Source organism: Aphelocoma coerulescens, chromosome 10 (assembly GCF_041296385.1).
Source record: "Aphelocoma coerulescens isolate FSJ_1873_10779 chromosome 10, UR_Acoe_1.0, whole genome shotgun sequence".
Classification (NCBI taxonomy): domain Eukaryota; kingdom Metazoa; phylum Chordata; class Aves; order Passeriformes; family Corvidae; genus Aphelocoma; species Aphelocoma coerulescens.
Genome location: NC_091024.1, coordinates 18115846 through 18133833, shown reverse-complemented (window position 1 = coordinate 18133833; position 17988 = coordinate 18115846). Strand labels below are relative to the sequence as shown.

At 39.5% G+C, this 17988-nt stretch overlaps 1 protein-coding gene across 1 annotated transcript; it reads left to right on the top strand.

Moving 5' to 3' along the window:
* The first annotated feature begins 3872 nt into the window (after nt 1–3872).
* Nucleotides 3873–17239, top strand: CHRNB4 (cholinergic receptor nicotinic beta 4 subunit). Its single transcript, XM_069025951.1, has 7 exons — nt 3873–3947; nt 4049–4101; nt 8746–8891; nt 10663–10707; nt 10833–10942; nt 13418–14390; nt 16422–17239. Exons 2-7 carry the CDS (start codon nt 4056–4058, stop codon nt 16560–16562), a joined length of 1461 nt encoding a protein of 486 aa, XP_068882052.1. The 5' UTR covers nt 3873–3947; nt 4049–4055; the 3' UTR covers nt 16563–17239.
* The last annotated feature ends 749 nt before the right edge of the window (nt 17240–17988 follow it).

Sequence of the window (17988 nt, the reverse complement as noted above, 5' to 3'; positions counted from 1 at the left end):
TCATTTATCCATACTAATTCATATTTTAACCATGAAAGCTCTCATCCATTGCTACAGAGTCATTACTGTTATTAACATTGTCCCAGTGCTGTGAGTGGCAATTCTCTGGGACATTTTGGGGGTTTGGAGCAGATTCTGATGGGATAACATACAGTATCATCATTTGAAACCCTAAAGGAGAGTTATTTACCTGATTTGGTAGCATCCACAGCTGTTTTGCACTGCCATTTGCAAAAGCTTGATGGTGTTTTGCCTTGCCTGAAGACAGCTTATTACAAATACCTGTACAAATTGGTTAGAACCCATATGGGAAGGCAAATCATCTACAGGAATGCTGGAGGAAACAGATTTTATGATATGATTACCCACATAGACACAGTCCATCCCTGTAGAGTAAGCCTCTGGATGAAAACTAGTTCTCCTGTATAAAGTATCTACTAATCCAAAAAAAACTTACTAAATTCCAAAGCTTTAGATTACAACAAACTAGATGTTCCACATACCCCTGCCCTTCCCATTAATTTCTACTAACAGTTGTGAGCTCATCCAGCTGACAGTAATTGGAACTACAGTGCCACAGTTTTGTTTTGCCTTGCAGATTTTAAATCGGGCTACACTACAGCACTGTGAAATGAAGCTGCAGCAATACAATTTAACCCAAAAACATTAGCACCAGAACGACTGAGGCATCACATGTCTCTAATAGGACTGTTAGTGCACGTGTAAGAAAAAAAATTCCAAGAATGCAAAACATTAGCTCCAGCACAGCTGTTCTAATGAGCTCATCTAGGTAGTGGTCAGTAGGGAAAACCAGGATTTTACTTCCAGGGCCCTCTGGGTATTTGGAGAAGTTACCTGTAAGAAGTTCCATTTTCAACCGATCAGAAAGCAATGTAAGCCTTGCTGCTGATGACACAAGCCAGGACTTTTGGTAGATGTCATTAACTTCATGTCTATAAGGGGCTAGGAAAAAGAAATTGCCATTAGTTGACATTTTCTGTAGCAATTTTCAATCAGAAAGGGACAGCTGTTCTGTTAGTGCAACAGTAAGTCAGTCCTATGTGTTCTGAAACATCATTTCAGCATCACAACTACTGGAAACTAACTGTGCCCTTCCACCTAGAAGCGTTTACTTCTGCAGCAAACTCCCTGTACCAGTACTTGTGTCATTAAGGAAGCCGGCTATACCCCAGGTTACTTCCACTTTGAAAGCCCCAGCATTTCTGACTGGTTCTTTCCTAATGCAGACAGGAGATGGAAATCACGATAATAAATCCAAAGAAGGGGACTGCCAGTTTCCCTGGACACTTAAACATCTTGCATTCCTCATGCATCTGAGAGCTCTAATACCCTAAGGTATGCAAAGCATGATAGTACCAGTAATAACCCCCAGCCAGTTCAGTGAATGGCTCTCGGCCATGCCATTCCCACGCTTTCACAGTGCATTAACATGCAAATCCACAATATCACATATGCTAATGTATGCTAAAAAGGCTTTTCATTTCGGGACCTCAGCTTAATGAACAAATGAAATCCTGCAGCATCACTGTGGGGAAAACAATTGCAGTGCACAAGTGATGAAGGAAGACCTTGAGTGCTGTGTCACAATGAATGAACACAAGTGGATAGCAAAGGAAGGAATACGAAAACCAGCTGTGGTAATTCCTCCCTCCCACCTCAGCTTCAGCAGGATAACCAGAGCAATCAATGCATGGCCTGTGACCCTTTGGCTCTGTGAGGGCCCACTGCTTTGATGAAGCAATCCCAGCCTGTTTTGTTATACCCTGAGCGGCTACTCAGCTCTCAAGCACCAAGTAGCATAGATGATACAAGCGCTGTGACTTCAGGGGCCATACATCTGTTCCTTCTACAACGACCGCAAAAGCACAGAGCCTGAGTTGGCAGATGGAAGATTTGCCTTTGGGGAGAAATAGGTCACATATCAGAAAGTATCAACTGAGAAACAGATGCACTCTTTCTTCCCCAGCACACTGGCACTTTGCTCAAACACACCCTTATTAACTGAAGGCTCAGCTCTGAGAGCAATTCCCTGTACATTAGGAGAGACAATCTTGCCCAGCAGGCTCAAGAGTGTAGCACGGTCTCTGATGTACAAGCCTCTGACAAGGTACACGACAAGCATACTGTCGTGAGAAGCACAAAGTGGAAGGCTCGGAATAAAGACTTTACTTGGGACACACGACCTAGGATTTCTGACCGTTGCAAGGGAACAATTTTCCAAGGTCTCTTTTCTACATGCTGTTGATTAAACATGAGAAAAACAGAGAAATGGTGTTATATTTTCATGCAGTTGGTCTATTTACAGGTATTCACTGGGACTGCACTGGTATTTTAAGTCAAGTAGATTTCCCCACCATGACCGTTCTGTTTGTCTTACTGAAACCATTCTCAGTGCCCCTCAGGTCCCACACTATTTAGAATCATAGAATAATTTCAGTTGGAAGGGACCTTTAAAGGTCATCTAGTCCAACTCAACCCTACAATGAGCAGGGACATCTTCAACCAGACCAAGTTGCTCAGAGCCCCATCCAATCTGACTGTTTCCTTGGATGGGGCCTCTACCATCTACCACTTCTCTGGACAACCAGTCCCAGTGTTTCAACATCCTCATTATAAAAATGTTATTCCTTATATCTAGACTGAATCCACCTCTTTTAGTTTAAAAACATTTCCCCTTGTCCTATTAAAACATCTGTCCTTATCTTTCTTATAAGCCCCTTTAAGTACTCAAAGGCCACAGTAAGGTCTCCCCAGAGCCTTCTCCAGGCTAAACAGTCCCAATTTAAACCAATTCTAGCTAATGGATAGTGAATAAGGGAGAAAAGGGAGCGATGAAAGCGGAAAAAAGACTGAAAATAACAGGCAGTAACTTGCACAGGTGACCTCTGATACCAGGCTCAACTTACCAATTACAATCTGCAGCAAACCCAGCACATTTATGTTGGTATGTTTCACAATAAGGCAACAGTGTGCTGCAAAATTTTTTTGAGTACACAGAAGTCATCAACCATCAATTCCACTACACAGTCCACAGAACTTTTTATCATCTGAGACATTTGCATAGCACTAAATACAATAAATGCAGCTCTAAACAAAATTGATTACATGTATATGTAGAAAAGTTTAGAAGCTACAGGGGATCAAAGTTGGTTTGGTTTTTTTTTCTATCCATGGACTTTAGCCTGTCCTACAGTGCTTGCAAAGGGCACATAAGGTCTTCCCCCTTCCTTCTACACAAATCTTCCTATGGCAAGTCCCAAAACACATGACACTCCACACTCTGCTAAACCCTTCAGCTCTAAGAGATGAATTCCATAGAATTCCTCTAATGCTCCTCTGGAGTGTCTTTATCCGTACTGCTACTTCACCACAGATTGATTTAGCGTTCCTTAAAAAATCCTATCAGATGCTAATGACAACAAATTTTCTGTTCCTCTCTTGGTGCTCCCAAAAATTTTTTGGAGCTCTAGTTTAAAGAGATCACATGTGTGGGCCTTGGAGTGCAAAAGGGTTGGCAGTAGGTAATAAACTTTCTCTCATGACACAGAAAATAACCCTCTGCTGGGGCTATAATTTATTGATACTAAGAGGTTTTATGGCACAAAGTTATAACCAGCTCTTCCCACACAGCTATTCCCACCCATTGCACTCATTAATCAGAAAGCTTTTTAAATGTTATCTAGTAGCAAGAATTAAGCAGTTGTCTCTCACATATCATGTCCCCTAGCTTGCTCTTTCATTTCCTCTTTTTCAACATTATCACATTATGTTCCCTCTTCTTATTTGCTTTTCCTCTTTGCAAAGCTCTTTAAACAGCTGCAAAGGGGGAGGGACCACTATGCTCACGAAAATTCCACTTTGCAGAACGCTTCTGTCAGGTTCTACTGTCTGTCTCTTTCCAGGCATTTCATACCTCCAAGATTCAGGTTTGCTTTTACATCTCTTCCCTGTGCATCCCTGAAAACAGAGCCTATTGCCAGCTGTCTAAGCTGAAGAACAGTAATCCACCTCTCCTTGTTACTGCCAGGAGGAAAATGTACACCCTCGTTCTCTTTGTAGTGGGCTCCTTTTGTCTGAACGGTAAGTGACCTTTTCTTTCACATACAGTTTCAGAACAGTGAGAGCTTTTGGGAGTAGGAGGTAGGACAGTGACATAAGCTCGCAAATGATTTGTAACCATCACCTCAGGAAGTTGCTGACTTTAAGAGGATGTATAAAATTGATTATTTTAGTGTTGTTTTGAGCTTGTTTGATATCAGCAAATGCACTACGATGGATAGGGACAGACAGTTAAGTTGGATATAAAATTACATAACTGTAGGAGATGATAGTGATAATCACTAAATAATATCCCTTTAGATGCTCCCAGGATCATCTGTGATAGGAAAAGCAGATATTGTGCTGAAGGTGAAAAAATGAACCATGACGTGATCCATAAAATAAGACAGATCTCATCCCTCCACCATTATTTGCTCAAGTTCCTATATTTTGCAAAGTTCATACTTCCTAATTTTTAAAATTAGAATGTAAACAGTTTAAATTAAGTTGCCATATGTAAATATATGCTACAAAAAGCAAACATACTTCAGGAACATTTCCTTCAGTCTGTCAGGATTTCTTGGATATGTTTTAGCCAACATGAACAGCCTGACAGCAGCATGAAATAGTGCATTTACCATGGGAGCTTCTTCCCATGGAGAGGCTCCACTGAAGTGTTCTGAGAGAAACTGGCTGAAATTGAACCAAGACAAGATCACACATTTCCCATTATCACGTATTTCCCATTATTATCTCACACTTGTTTTGTTTCTTCAGTCTCTGAAAGGCAACTTTAAAAAACATCTGCTTTGTAACAAAAGAAGAGTGAGGGCCCACTTCAGATTTTTAAATTATACATTTTTAAACTCCTGAGTCTTTCCTTTTTTATATGCATTCATTGCAATGGAAAAATTAAAAGTCTTTAAAATACAATAAATTCACTGCTAGTTCCATTGGAAGAATAAGCATTCCAAATCAGCATGTGTTGTTCTAAGAGGTTATGAAAATCTTTTTGCTTGAGAGTATGTTGAGAATTAACATAAATTCAGAGAAGATAACAGGGCTGTTTCATTGCTGCTTCTCACTTGCTCTTTACTAATTACAGATGGGAATTTGGTATGTCACTTATTTGTGAGAGAGTAAAGAACTAAAATGATAACACATGCTCCAATGTTACTTCTAAACAAATACTATTTCAATGTTTATCGCAATAACTGAATTAAGGGAAACACAGAAAATATGCCTTATGTTAAATTTTGAAATGTAGACAGTGGTAACAGTGGACTTGCCTGTATCTCTCAGCATTGCTCCTTATTCTTTTCTGTGGAAATCACTCTAACAAATTTGTCATTACACTGAAAACAAACAGCATAAGGCAGCATGTCTAGTTATTTCATTTTATGTATTTAAATTAGACTATGTAAAAAGGAAAGTCTCCACAGGGGAGTGAATGAAATCTGTGGTTTAGTTTCTTCTGCTGTGGAATTGGAAGCATCTTGGTGCAATTTTTTTTTAATGCTTATACTCCCACAGAGAAAACAAACTTACTGAGGAATGTGTACTGCAAGTTATGTGGCAATTGCTCTCTTTGTCAAGGAGCAGATGTGTAGCATGTTCAGTGAAGCTAAAATAATTCCCCCAGCTCAGGATACACCCCAATGGGCTTTATTTATTGCTGCTTTCCATACACAAAAATACTCCACCCCCAAATTAGGACTGCTTGATCATTGTTGTAAAAATCATTTGTCTAAAAGCATCAGTCTACCCTCTGCAACATCTCTGCTATTACTGATTACTGCTATTTGATAAAAAAACAGTTTGTGGGGGAAGCTGCTCTTCATTTCTTCCAACCCTGAGAGGAAAAAGAGAAGTTTCAAAGGCCTGGAAACTGACACACAATGCACGTAAAGATGAAACTGGATGCCTGGTAACTTTGTTCTCATTACGTGCCATCTGATTTATATGCAGATTGTTAATGGAAAGTAGACTATAAAAATTATACAAGAATCACTCATTTTCCCCCAGTATTTACAGAGATTGGTTTTAACAAGTTTTAAGGCAGTGCAGGGCTGACATCTACTGGTGTATGATACAGGCTTCTGAGTAAGGTGACAGAGTAGCCCCTTTGAGCTTTATTTCTGAATATTAAGTTACGAAGGCTTGGATGGAATGGCAATTTTTTAAAGGATTATCCCTAGTGAAGGAATGCCTTCACTAAGAACAGGTAATAATTTCTCAAAGGGATTCATTGTTGAATAAATATTTTTTATAATTAAAGTCATGGCTTGTCATTAATCTGCATAAAGTTTATAGAAGTCAGTACTTGGAACACTGAGCTGTTCTCATCAGACATGCAGACCCCACAGTATGTTTCGATTTGCAGACCAGACGACTGTGATTGCTAAACATGGGTTTCAGAGTAAAAACTAATTACAAATCCAGAATTAGCTTTCTGCAAATATTCTGCAGTTCCGACTTCTTACTCCCTGTTTAGCAAATACTCTCTGTGCTGGAATATTCACAGACAAAGGTAGCAACGCAGTGAAAATATAGTTAACAAGAACTCAAAGACAAACAAGAACTTACCATCTTTGCTAACAGCATTCAGTGACCACTAAATGAAACAAACCAACTGACAACTTATTTATATTAGAATTATAGCCATCTTATATATGCAACAGTGGGAATGTCTACTAAAAAAATACTACAAACAAACCCAACAGAAAACTCCACCAAACCACATAATAAAATAACTTCAACCAGGATTCTCTCTTTACCACAGGGCTTCTAACCTATCCTTATAACCACAAAAAGATTCATTCCTAGAATGTGGCCCACTTTTCTTCACAGTATCAAATTTAGCTTTTGCTTGATTGCTATACACAAAAAAACCACCCCAGAATCTGAAGCTGGGCAAGACTCAGCACAGCTCTGGCTTGATAAGCTTTTGATTAGGCACCTTGCATTGAGAACAAATGTAATATTAAAATATCACACAGTATAGGGCTTTTATAATGACTTGCAGGGAGGTATAAAGCAAGTGTGAATCTAAAAACACACTGACCCAACAAACACAGATACATTCATCCTAATTTGTTTTCCCAAATGCCTTGGAAAGTATTTGAAAAGCCTATTCTGAAGAACAATGTTATATTCAGTAATTGTGAAAAAAATTGGGCTACCAGGCCACAGCACATCCTGGTCTTATAAGAATTAAATCAAGCCTGGTGTTTACCTTAACCTTTCCACAGAGCTTGAGTAAAAGTTGTTCTTAGATGTGAAATCTCTGTTTGATAATCTTTCCTTTTACCTCACTCCGCTTTCTCACAGGATCAGAAACAAGAAGGTCTTAGGGTAATTTTTTAACCTGAGTTGGATTCAGAAGAATTTCAGGTTTCAAGAGAGACTTGTTCAGCCTAGCAGCTTACAGCCCAGTTCACAAGGAAACTTGGCACCTTCCACAAACTTTGGCTGCTTACTCGATCCTGGCCTTTTGATGTCTGCCTTTCCCCAGATTTCATACATATGCTACAACATAAAAAAACCCCAAAACAAATTAATGCACCACAAATTTAAAATACTTGCATGGCCAGTGTTTTCTTACTGTGTGGAACTGCTCTGGGAAGTAATGAAGCAAGTATGCTGTAAGGACACTACCCTCATTTCTCCAATATCTAAAGTTGAATTAGGTGAGCTGAATTAGGTGACCTTTTCTACAGAAGAATCATTCTATCAATTGCATTGGAACCTGCTTTCACTAACACTGTAATTTCATCAGCATCACAACACAGAAGTGCCCAACACACAGCACAATGTCTCTGGGTCAGTTCTGTTGGCAGGATGTTACCAGGACCTTGCTCATCAGTATTATCAGGTAGTCTGATAATGGTTTGAAAAGTCCACTGGGATGACTTTAAAAAGCACACAAAGAACATGAGAACAGAATGAACTACCCTGGGGTTGTGCCAGAAGCTGTTCTGCTCCATGGGGAACGTTCAGGCTTGTTTGAGAGTAACCTGTAGATACTATATTTTGTATTCACTGGACTCCAGCTTTGGCAATCAAAGATTTACAGTATTTGTGCTAGTCCACAAATCAGATTTTACTTCCACATAAAATAAGGCTAACATACTGCCCTAGGTTTTCAAATTTTGAAACAGAAACATCACTAGCTACCAGAGAGTCCTCGGTCATTAAAAAATCCTTTATGACTCCTACAGCTTATCCCCTGGTTTTCTCTACATAAATCAGTCTTTAAATTTGTATGTGTACCTGCAACTCTGTCTCCTATGGCACTAAAGAGAGAAGTCACAGCTGGACCCCCTGCCTTTGGATCATAGAATAATTCTTCACTTGCTATTAAGAGGGTGGTTTGCTCCCAGTTTCTATTTCTGAGTGTAATCCCAAAAGTATCTATCAATTTTAGTTTCACATTTTATTGCAAAAAACCCCCAAAGGGTTCTGATTGATCTGCTTTCATCTGTGCTCTGTGAAAGACAGTCAACTTCAGCAGACCAGATATTGGTGCAAGCAGCATATCCTCCTGTTCACACAAGCCTACAGTCTTTAGAAAATCAAAAGCTGTCATTATTTCCCAAAGATGATCTGATGCACAGATATTCTGTGATCCCTACACCATGTCACTTTAGTCTCCCTTCCATAATCCTGTTTTGTGATGCTTTACAGGAAGCATGGCAGCAGATGCCGAAGAAAAACTAATGAACCACCTACTGAGTCCTGACAGATACAATAAGTTAATTCGACCAGCTGTCAACTCCTCCCAGCTGGTATCTATAGAACTGCAGGTTTCCCTGGCACAGCTCATCAGTGTGGTAAGTTCAAATTAGGCTATGCCTTTAAATTCAATACTACCTGCACAGCACTCTAAGTAAAAGTGATATTAGTATTGCTACATCTCTGTTCATTTCTCATTTGTGTAATACTATTAATAGGCAGAGCCCATACGTGCAATTTACTGGTTTTATACATCACAATGGAGCTACAACAGGGAAATCAGTCTATGCCTAAGCATTGAAGGACAGGACCAGATCTTCATCCAATAAAATTCCATCTAGCTAAAATTCAAAATCATTCCACTAATTTCAGTACAGCTACTTAAGTTACCCCAGGTCAGGACCTATCCTGGACTGTGCAGACCAGCAATGTGCACTCCATCCACCATCAGTGGAATGCTAATCCATTTTCTTCTGAAGTGGTTCAATGGCCTGAAAATAAGCTACAAAGCCAGATTCGAATCACATGACATATCAGGCATATCAACAAAGAACAGTGGAATGTTGTAAAGAAAAACACACATTAGTTCTGGCTGGAATAGGTTAACATGGTTAAAACAATCCTCATCTAAGCAACTCCTCATATTCAATAAAATTATTTCAATGGGTCTGAAAGACATTTTCACCCACAAGGTTAGCATGTGTTTGACAGTTATTCCACGGTATAAACACATCATTGCTAGAAGAGGTTAACAACGGCAATGGGAACGAGAGCCAGCAGGTAAGCAGGAATAATTTTCTGCAATGGGGCTTTCAAGTCTCTCCCTGGATGACAAAGAAGATACAGATGACTGCCTCCCTGTCAGATTTTGTGTAAGGGCTAGCGACTGGACTGCTGCAAACTTTTACAGACATAGAGAATTTATATTCTGAAATTCAAGAGGAAATGAGAGAAATTCTGATGGAACGAAAGGGAAACTGTACAAATAGTTGAGGTATCATACACACATGCAGACTGGATATAATATATAGAGATACACATGGATGTATATACATATACATACAGGATTTAATGCCATGTATACCAGATGATTCGAGTTCAAATGCTCTCTCTCTCCTGGGGAACTCCACCTGGACACAGACATGCCTCCCTACGTCCTGCACTACCACCACGAGCACAGTGTCCCCCCAGACTGCAGATTCTGGGCATAAAAAGGGAGATGTCTTGCCCTAGAGGCCCCAGTGATCAACAACCTAGAAAAGGTAGATGAATGGGCAGGGATCGAGAATACCACAGCTCAGTTCCTATCCCTCTATAGCCTCACTCTTCAAGCAGAACACAAAATTAGGCATCTTGTAGGCTCTAACAATCTCAAGCATCTTCAGGATCAGAGAATTAACTCATTTTCCTGCAGAAATACTCCTGGCAGATCTTCTGCAGGGAGGTTTCTCTTCTGGACTGCTGTCCAGAGACAGTAGTTCATGAAGCAGAGCCTGCCAGCTGAAAGATTACATGGCAAACCTTACACCAACCTCACACAACCTCCTGTAGGCCTCCTTAATGGTCAAATGTCCCTTCTGTTTCAAATCAAAGGTGGAGAAGTGGGGTGGGGGGAGGAAATCAAGCTTGGCAAGAATCATACTCACTCCTCCCATAACTGTTCTTATTAAAAGGCATTAGGAATTCTACATTTATGGGATTACTATTTATCATCAGTATGTGTACAAGTCTGGCCATCTTCCTCAGAGAAATGTCTGTCTTGAACTACACTAGACAAAATCATGCTCAAAAACCCACTGAATAAATCTTATTACTGCAATAAAGTAAAACATTTTAGAGGCCAATTTTTGTCTCTGTTTTTCCCTGCAGAATGAACGGGAGCAGATCATGACTACAAACGTCTGGCTGAACCAGGTAACAAACCCACAGAGAAACGGCTCTCGCAAACCACAAATGCGACTGCTTTCACTCCATCAAATGATTGTTTTGTTAGTGCTGGTCAGGACACTCCCATCACTACTGTACAATTCTTCTCTTAGGAGTGGATTGATTATCGGCTGTCTTGGAAGCCCTCTGACTATGAAGGAATAAATAAGCTGAGAATACCTGCAAAACACATCTGGTTGCCAGATATTGTGCTTTACAATAAGTAAGTAAAATGGGTGTAGTTTATGCAGACAATGAACAAAATTTTAACCAAGGAACAAGCATCAGAAACAATGATGTAGGTCTGGTAAAATTTTAAAACTGAATTTTGTAACTTTTAGATAGTTTCAAGTGTATCTGACTGGGCTACTGGGCTCAAAGATAATTTTAGTAAAATCAGTGCTCTGGTTAAAGAAATTCCGGTGGAGCTGGAGGATGTCTGCAGTGTGAATGGTTACAGTAGAGGATCCATGCCAAGGCTCACAACTGAGACAGATTTATATGAAAATAGACTGTATGGAAAGAATGGATTGTAGGTATAACTGCAGTTGCAAGAAGACATCTGGAATCCTATCAGACATCTTAGGGTCTGAGATAGAGTTTTGTCTCCTTCTTTCCCCACTCCTTTTTTCTACCACAGACCCCAGGACATAAATCTGTTACAAAGTTCACACACACCATAACTCCAAGAGTTCATATTCATGCAGAAAGCCAAATTATATTCTGTTTTCATAAAGCATTGAAAAAATCCATTATATGAATACATAATAAATCTGTCAACACTTGACCACGTTGCTTTATAGTACTGAGAAAAATAAAAACTTGATGACAGATCATACCTCAGTTCCTCTTTCAAACAAATAGCTGTCAATTTTGTTTTGCTTTGGTTTAAGTCTCTGGCAAAACCTTGAAGTGGATGATAAACAGGGTTCTTTTGAAAAACAATCAAAATTTATACTTTTATGATACTTTGAAAACCAATGAATTCATGAACACATGATTTATGAACATATACAGATGGGAAGCTCAGGAAGTTTATATATAACTGAGTTAAGTCCTTGGAATCCTACTACTGGAAATCAGATTTGATGCACCTTTAAAACTAGTGTATTAGTCACAAAATAATTCAGCCAGTGGATTAGGATGTACTCTGCCTGCTCAAAGCTTGTTCTAGTAAATTGTGCCTCTGCCCTCTGCTTCTTTTTGCTGCTGGCCAAGTGATACCATTTAATTGTTTGTAAGAATAGAAATAGTTTCAAAAGGTTTCTTAAATGTACACGAACAAGCCCAACCATATTGATTTCTATGTTAGTACAATGCTTCAATTAAATTTTAGCTAAAGGACAGTTCCATGTAATTTACTGCTGCTGGAGCAGAGTTTCACAGGCATCAGTCTGTTCAAGCTGCTCAGGAAAACACAAAGCAGATCCCACGCACACAGCTCTGTCTGTGGTCTATGCAGAGGGCTCTGAGACTGCAGCCCAGCCTTTTCCCACAACTGAGACAGGGCAACCAGCACTAGAACCCACATATTCCCAGCCCAGGAGTCTGCCCAGCACATGGTATTGCACAATGGCAAAGCTAACTCAGGGAGCACAGATATGTGAGAACTAAGATACAATTCATTTCTCAAAAAAATAGCTAACTACCCCTATTAGAACTAACAACCCCTATTAGTGGCTGTAGCCACTCACTTCTCCATCTGGTTGTTTCACTGTCTGCATGAATTAACTACAAAGATCTCATCTCGGTGCCAGGGACTCATTGCTTCACCCAGGTGAGCCCTTTCCAGAGCCAAACCTAACTGATTCAGGCACATGTGCCAAGCTTTAGATATTTGTAGCATTTCCCTGCTTAGAAAAAAAATCACCCTTAGCACTGAAATAACTATTTTCCATTACGTCTTGTCAACAAACAAGAATACTACCTCAGATACTTACTGGCTTAAACAGCCCCACCTTGTTTGCCCAGAATATTGAGCAGGAGAAGATACTATTGACTGATAATGATCTTCTCCCTGAGTTTAAGGGCCCATCAAAACGTAGAAGACTCCCCTGGTGGAAGCTCAGCAGTTGGAAGAGATACAAAGCCAAGATTATTTGTGGGCACTAAGAATGCTGTGGCTTGTCTGTTCTGGTTTTGTAATAAGTAAACATTAACTGGAGTGACGCAATAAATTATAACCAATATAATTACATTTCCTCTGCCTAGACTCTCCCTGCATTTCTAACTAATGCTGCTCATCCTTATTTCCTTGTCCAAGTCATTTAGGAGTGTTGCTCTGTGTTCTTAGCAGTGGCTGTGTACCAGATCAAAGGTACCTCCATTCTCACATGGAATGATCTCACTTCTGCTCAGCCTTCAGAGATGTAGTAAGCTTTAATTACTTGAGCAAACAGTTACAAAACACATTGATGAAACAGAGGTGTGTATTTGGTTTTTAATAATAATTTTATAATTTTTTTCTCTAAGTATTGGACCAAAAATCAACTCTCTGACTGGGAGAAATGCATACATTGATCTCCCTATCAAGTCATAGCTCTCTACAACATGGATTTCAAAACAAAAATATTACTAAACTTTGATTCTTGGACCAACTGAGGCCCACAAGACCAAGAATATCAAACCTTTTCTCTTTTCAACTGTATTTTTCCTCCTAATATTTTATCACCTTCTCTCCCTTCTCTCCTCTCCTTAGTGCGGATGGCACATACGAAGTCTCACTGTACACAAATGCCATTGTAAAGAACAATGGAAGCATTCGCTGGTTGCCACCAGCCATTTACAAGAGTGCCTGCAAGATTGAGGTGAAGCATTTCCCATTTGACCAACAAAACTGCACACTGAAGTTCCGATCCTGGACATATGATCACACAGAAATTGATATGGTGCTTAAGACTTCCATGGCAAGCATGGACGACTTCACGCCAAGTGGAGAGTGGGACATTGTAGCACTCCCAGGAAGAAGGACTGTAAATCCTCTGGACCCCAATTATGTTGATGTGACATACGATTTCATTATTAAAAGGAAACCACTTTTTTATACCATCAATCTTATCATTCCCTGTGTGCTAATTACATCCTTAGCCATCCTGGTATTCTACTTGCCTTCAGACTGTGGTGAAAAAATGACCTTATGCATATCTGTGTTGCTTGCCTTGACTGTGTTCTTGCTGCTGATCTCCAAAATTGTCCCTCCAACATCTCTAGATGTTCCACTGATTGGGAAGTATCTCATGTTTACAATGGTGCTGGTGACCTTCTCAATAGTTACCAGTGTCTGTGTGCTCAATGTCCACCACAGATCTCCAAGTACTCACACTATGCCCCCCTGGGTAAAGATGGTTTTCCTTGAAAAACTCCCAGCCTATCTGTTCATGAAGCGCCCAGAAAATAATTCTCCCCGGCAGAAGCCATGCAGCTGCAAAAAGACAAAAGCAGAGAATCCTTGTATGGAGCCATCTGACTTCTACAAGAACTCTACCTATTTTTTGAATACAGCCTCTGCCAAAAGATATGATATGAAAGTCTCTGAGACACTTGACAATGTCAGCAGTCATCGAGATTTTAGGTTAAGAACAGGTGCGAAATTTTCTCCGGAAGTGCAAGAAGCAATTGATGGAGTCAGTTTTATAGCAGAGCACATGAAAAGCGATGACAATGACCAGAGTGTAAGTAAAACTGAGAAATCCCTGTCCTTCCAAACTTCATCTCCTGCCCTCCTCTGTAACATGCTATTCCTCAGAAAGCATATTTGACCTATTGTCAAATTTTAGAGAGATTCTAGGTATAGCTCATAAGAGGAAATAATTTATGCCATTAAAAGAACTTAATGAACAGCAATTTGGTAACTGCAAATATTCACCTGATAAATAACATGGCTATTTCTACAAAAGGAGTTTGCTGATTTCCCAGTAAGTCATGAAACACTCTAAAAAGCTTTGTTGTCACATTCAAGTGGTGATTGGCAGGGGAAGAAAACAATATTCAGTTCCAGGTTAGAAATAGAATATTTCTCACCACTGTGAATCAGTAAGACTGTGATTCGACCCATGGCCAGGCCAAGTTAACCAGAAACAATGTACCTGCAGCTCAAGCATTTATTTACCTGAGCACAACAGGAGGATTTAGTAAAATTGGCAGAAGGCCTTTGCAGACAGCCTTTCTGGGCTAAGACAACTGTCTGTATATGGCAAACACGATGGGTAGGATTAAAAACCTCAGCAGAGCTGACACTTCTTTTCATTTGAGTTAAACCAGATTAATTACTGGTTAGGAGAAGTACTTTATTTAAGCAGTGCTGCTGCTGCTCTATTCCCCCACCCTGCTCACAGGCCACTAGCTAGCACAACAGAGCTGATATAAACACTCTACGAATAATGCTGGGAAACCCAGGGGTTTTTTTAGACAAGCACCCACTGTTGGGAAAAATCATCCTCATACCTACCATTGTCCCCTCTCTAACCCACACCCCAGTGAGACTCCAGGTTCTCTATTTCTGTTGTGCTTCCCCTCCCTCAGCCAAGCAGATTAAATAAATTCTGGTTTCTGATCTTGCAGAAGTCCCTAGAGGAGCATGCTGCTGAGTAGTTCATGTTTTCTATTAACTGAAATTACTGTCAATATAAATAAAGAAGTTCAGCTATTAACATTAGACATGAGCTTGTAAACACTGAAGCTGACTGAACAGAAGCTGACTTCATAGTGCAGGAAAAGGTCTTCTAATAGCTCAGAAATTCTTTCAGGAATGTTGCACACTAAATGATCTACAAAGCTTTCACTTGATAGTAAGAACAATTTTCAAGAGCATTTTATATATTTAAAATCCACTTAATGCTTTTCACATGGGGTCCTCTGATATTTTATATAATTTTTCTAGATTCATAACTTTATTCTCTGCTTCCTTCCCTCATCACAATGGTCTGATAACAACTGCTCATGTACATTTATATGGTCTGGCTGCAGAAGTATTCGATTCCCATTAGCAGTGGTGGGAATTAAAAGTGTGCACTGAAGGAAAAATATGTAATATTCTAATATCAGATATGATTCAACTGACAAGGATGATAAAGTCACTGATGTGAGGACATCCCATCTGTAACTAGAATCAATGAGAGGAAAAATTATTCCTGAGATGCAAATGAAAATTGATATATTTCCCCTTTACAATAATAGCCCAGTTAGTCACTTCAGTCTGAGACAGACTCTAAGACCATGATTTTTACAGACAACACATGCAAGGCAAAAACGGATTTTAATAAAAGCAATAGTATTAATATGCATTAAACCCCATGAATAAGATGACTGCTCATAAGAAAAGAACTCTGGAGCTAACCTTGTTTAACAGCAGTAAACACCATTTTTGCCCACTGAGATTAATAGCATTTACAAACTAAAATTAAAGAAAAAAAAAATTCCCTAATTGGATTATACTGTGGGTCCTTCGGGGCTAGCACCACACCAGGCAGCCACACTCAGTATCTGATGTATGCAAGAAAGCTAAAAAAGATTTACTGTATTTTTCTCCACTGCTCAGAAGGGTTGTAGGAAAAAAATTCCTTACCAAGCCTAAAGTCAGTTTATTCCCTGAACCTTGAGATTTGTTTCCTTTTATTTTCATAAACAAAAACTCAGCATTAGCACAAGGAAGACCAAAAGAATATGACAAATTGCTAATATCTTTAATTGGCTTTTTCTTACAGGTCATTGAAGATTGGAAGTATGTTGCCATGGTAGTGGACAGGCTGTTTCTCTGGATATTTGTCCTTGTTTGTGTCCTGGGGACTGTTGGATTATTTCTGCAACCACTTTTTCAAAACCATACTGCTGCCATAAACCCTTAGTTGTTATTTAAAATTGTCAGTACTTACACAGATATTTGGTCTCATTCTGCTCTCAGTTCCCCTCTGTTAAATCCACAGAGGTGCCAAGTGAGTTGCACTTACATCCCTTAGAGTACAGAAAAGGAAAGTAGAACTTGACTTACTGGGATAGGAAAAAAAAGCAAAACAAACACAAAACTATTTTTTTCCAGTGAGTCTAGTACTTCTGGTGATATCTTGCCCTTTTTTCAATTATTTGAAGTCTGAACATTACAGTGAAAGATTTTTACTGTACAAGGTGTCATCCTAGCATAATCATCATCATCCTATTATTATTATTATTGTTATTATTATAATTATTATGTTTACATATATTGCCTTAGGAAGAATATTTTCTTTCCTTAGAATACTGCAATTTCCCTATTACAAAGTAAGTACTGCTGTGAAATTTATTTCCTTCAAATGCATCAAAACTATTTGTGTCTGATTTATAAAGAGCTTTGCAAGTGGGTTTGATACTTAAATCCAAACTGAGAAACAGAAACACTTCTGAAGTAACCTCTGAAAGGTTCATCACCTCACCAACTCTGGTAGCTGATGGATCAACAAAGGCCAAATTAACGTATGATAACCAAACATGTATATAATACTCTCTTTGATGATGAAATATAAATAAAACATAAAATTTTCCTTTATATAGATTTAGTCCTCAAATTTCCTGCAAGTTTAACAGCTCATGTAGTTGGGGCACAAACACACTTTAATGAGTCTAAGGCTAAAAGCACAGGAAAGCAGTGGGAGAAGACAACGGTGAAAGGCAGCAAGAATGAGAAGACACCTGAGAACACACAGACCTGCATGTTTTTCTGGGGAGATTTTAATGTGGATTTAAGTATAACCCACAACAAATCAGCTAGGGAAGCATGTAGAGTCTTAAAGTCTTTGGCAAAGGACAGATTGAGGCCCTAGACCTCTGTCACAGGACAATCCCACCACAGTTTGTTCCACATAACTTGCAAAAAGAGAAGTGGGCCCCTGGCACTTTTCAAGTTAAACCAATCTCAGTTTTTCCTTAGGGTGCTGTCAGGACATACAACAATTGTACCAGCATTAGTAAGTACAACTAATGTTGGTGAACAAACTGTTAAAACCCACTGCTACTTGTGAAGGGGATTTGAGGCTCACCTGTCCCGGGGGGATTAGTTGACACCTAAACCTGTGTTCTTCAACAAGCCACAGCTGAAGACAGTTCCAGCTCTAGTTGCCTTCATCAAGACCAAGCTACATTTCCACCTAGATTGCCATTCCCCAGGCAGGCCCAGGTAAACACACAGATTTAGATGTGCCAAAACATCTGCATCCACACCTTTTCAATTGTTCAGAGTAGCTACAGGACTGCATTCACTCCCTCCCAGCCTGTGGCTGAACTCCCCTGCACCAGTGGCAC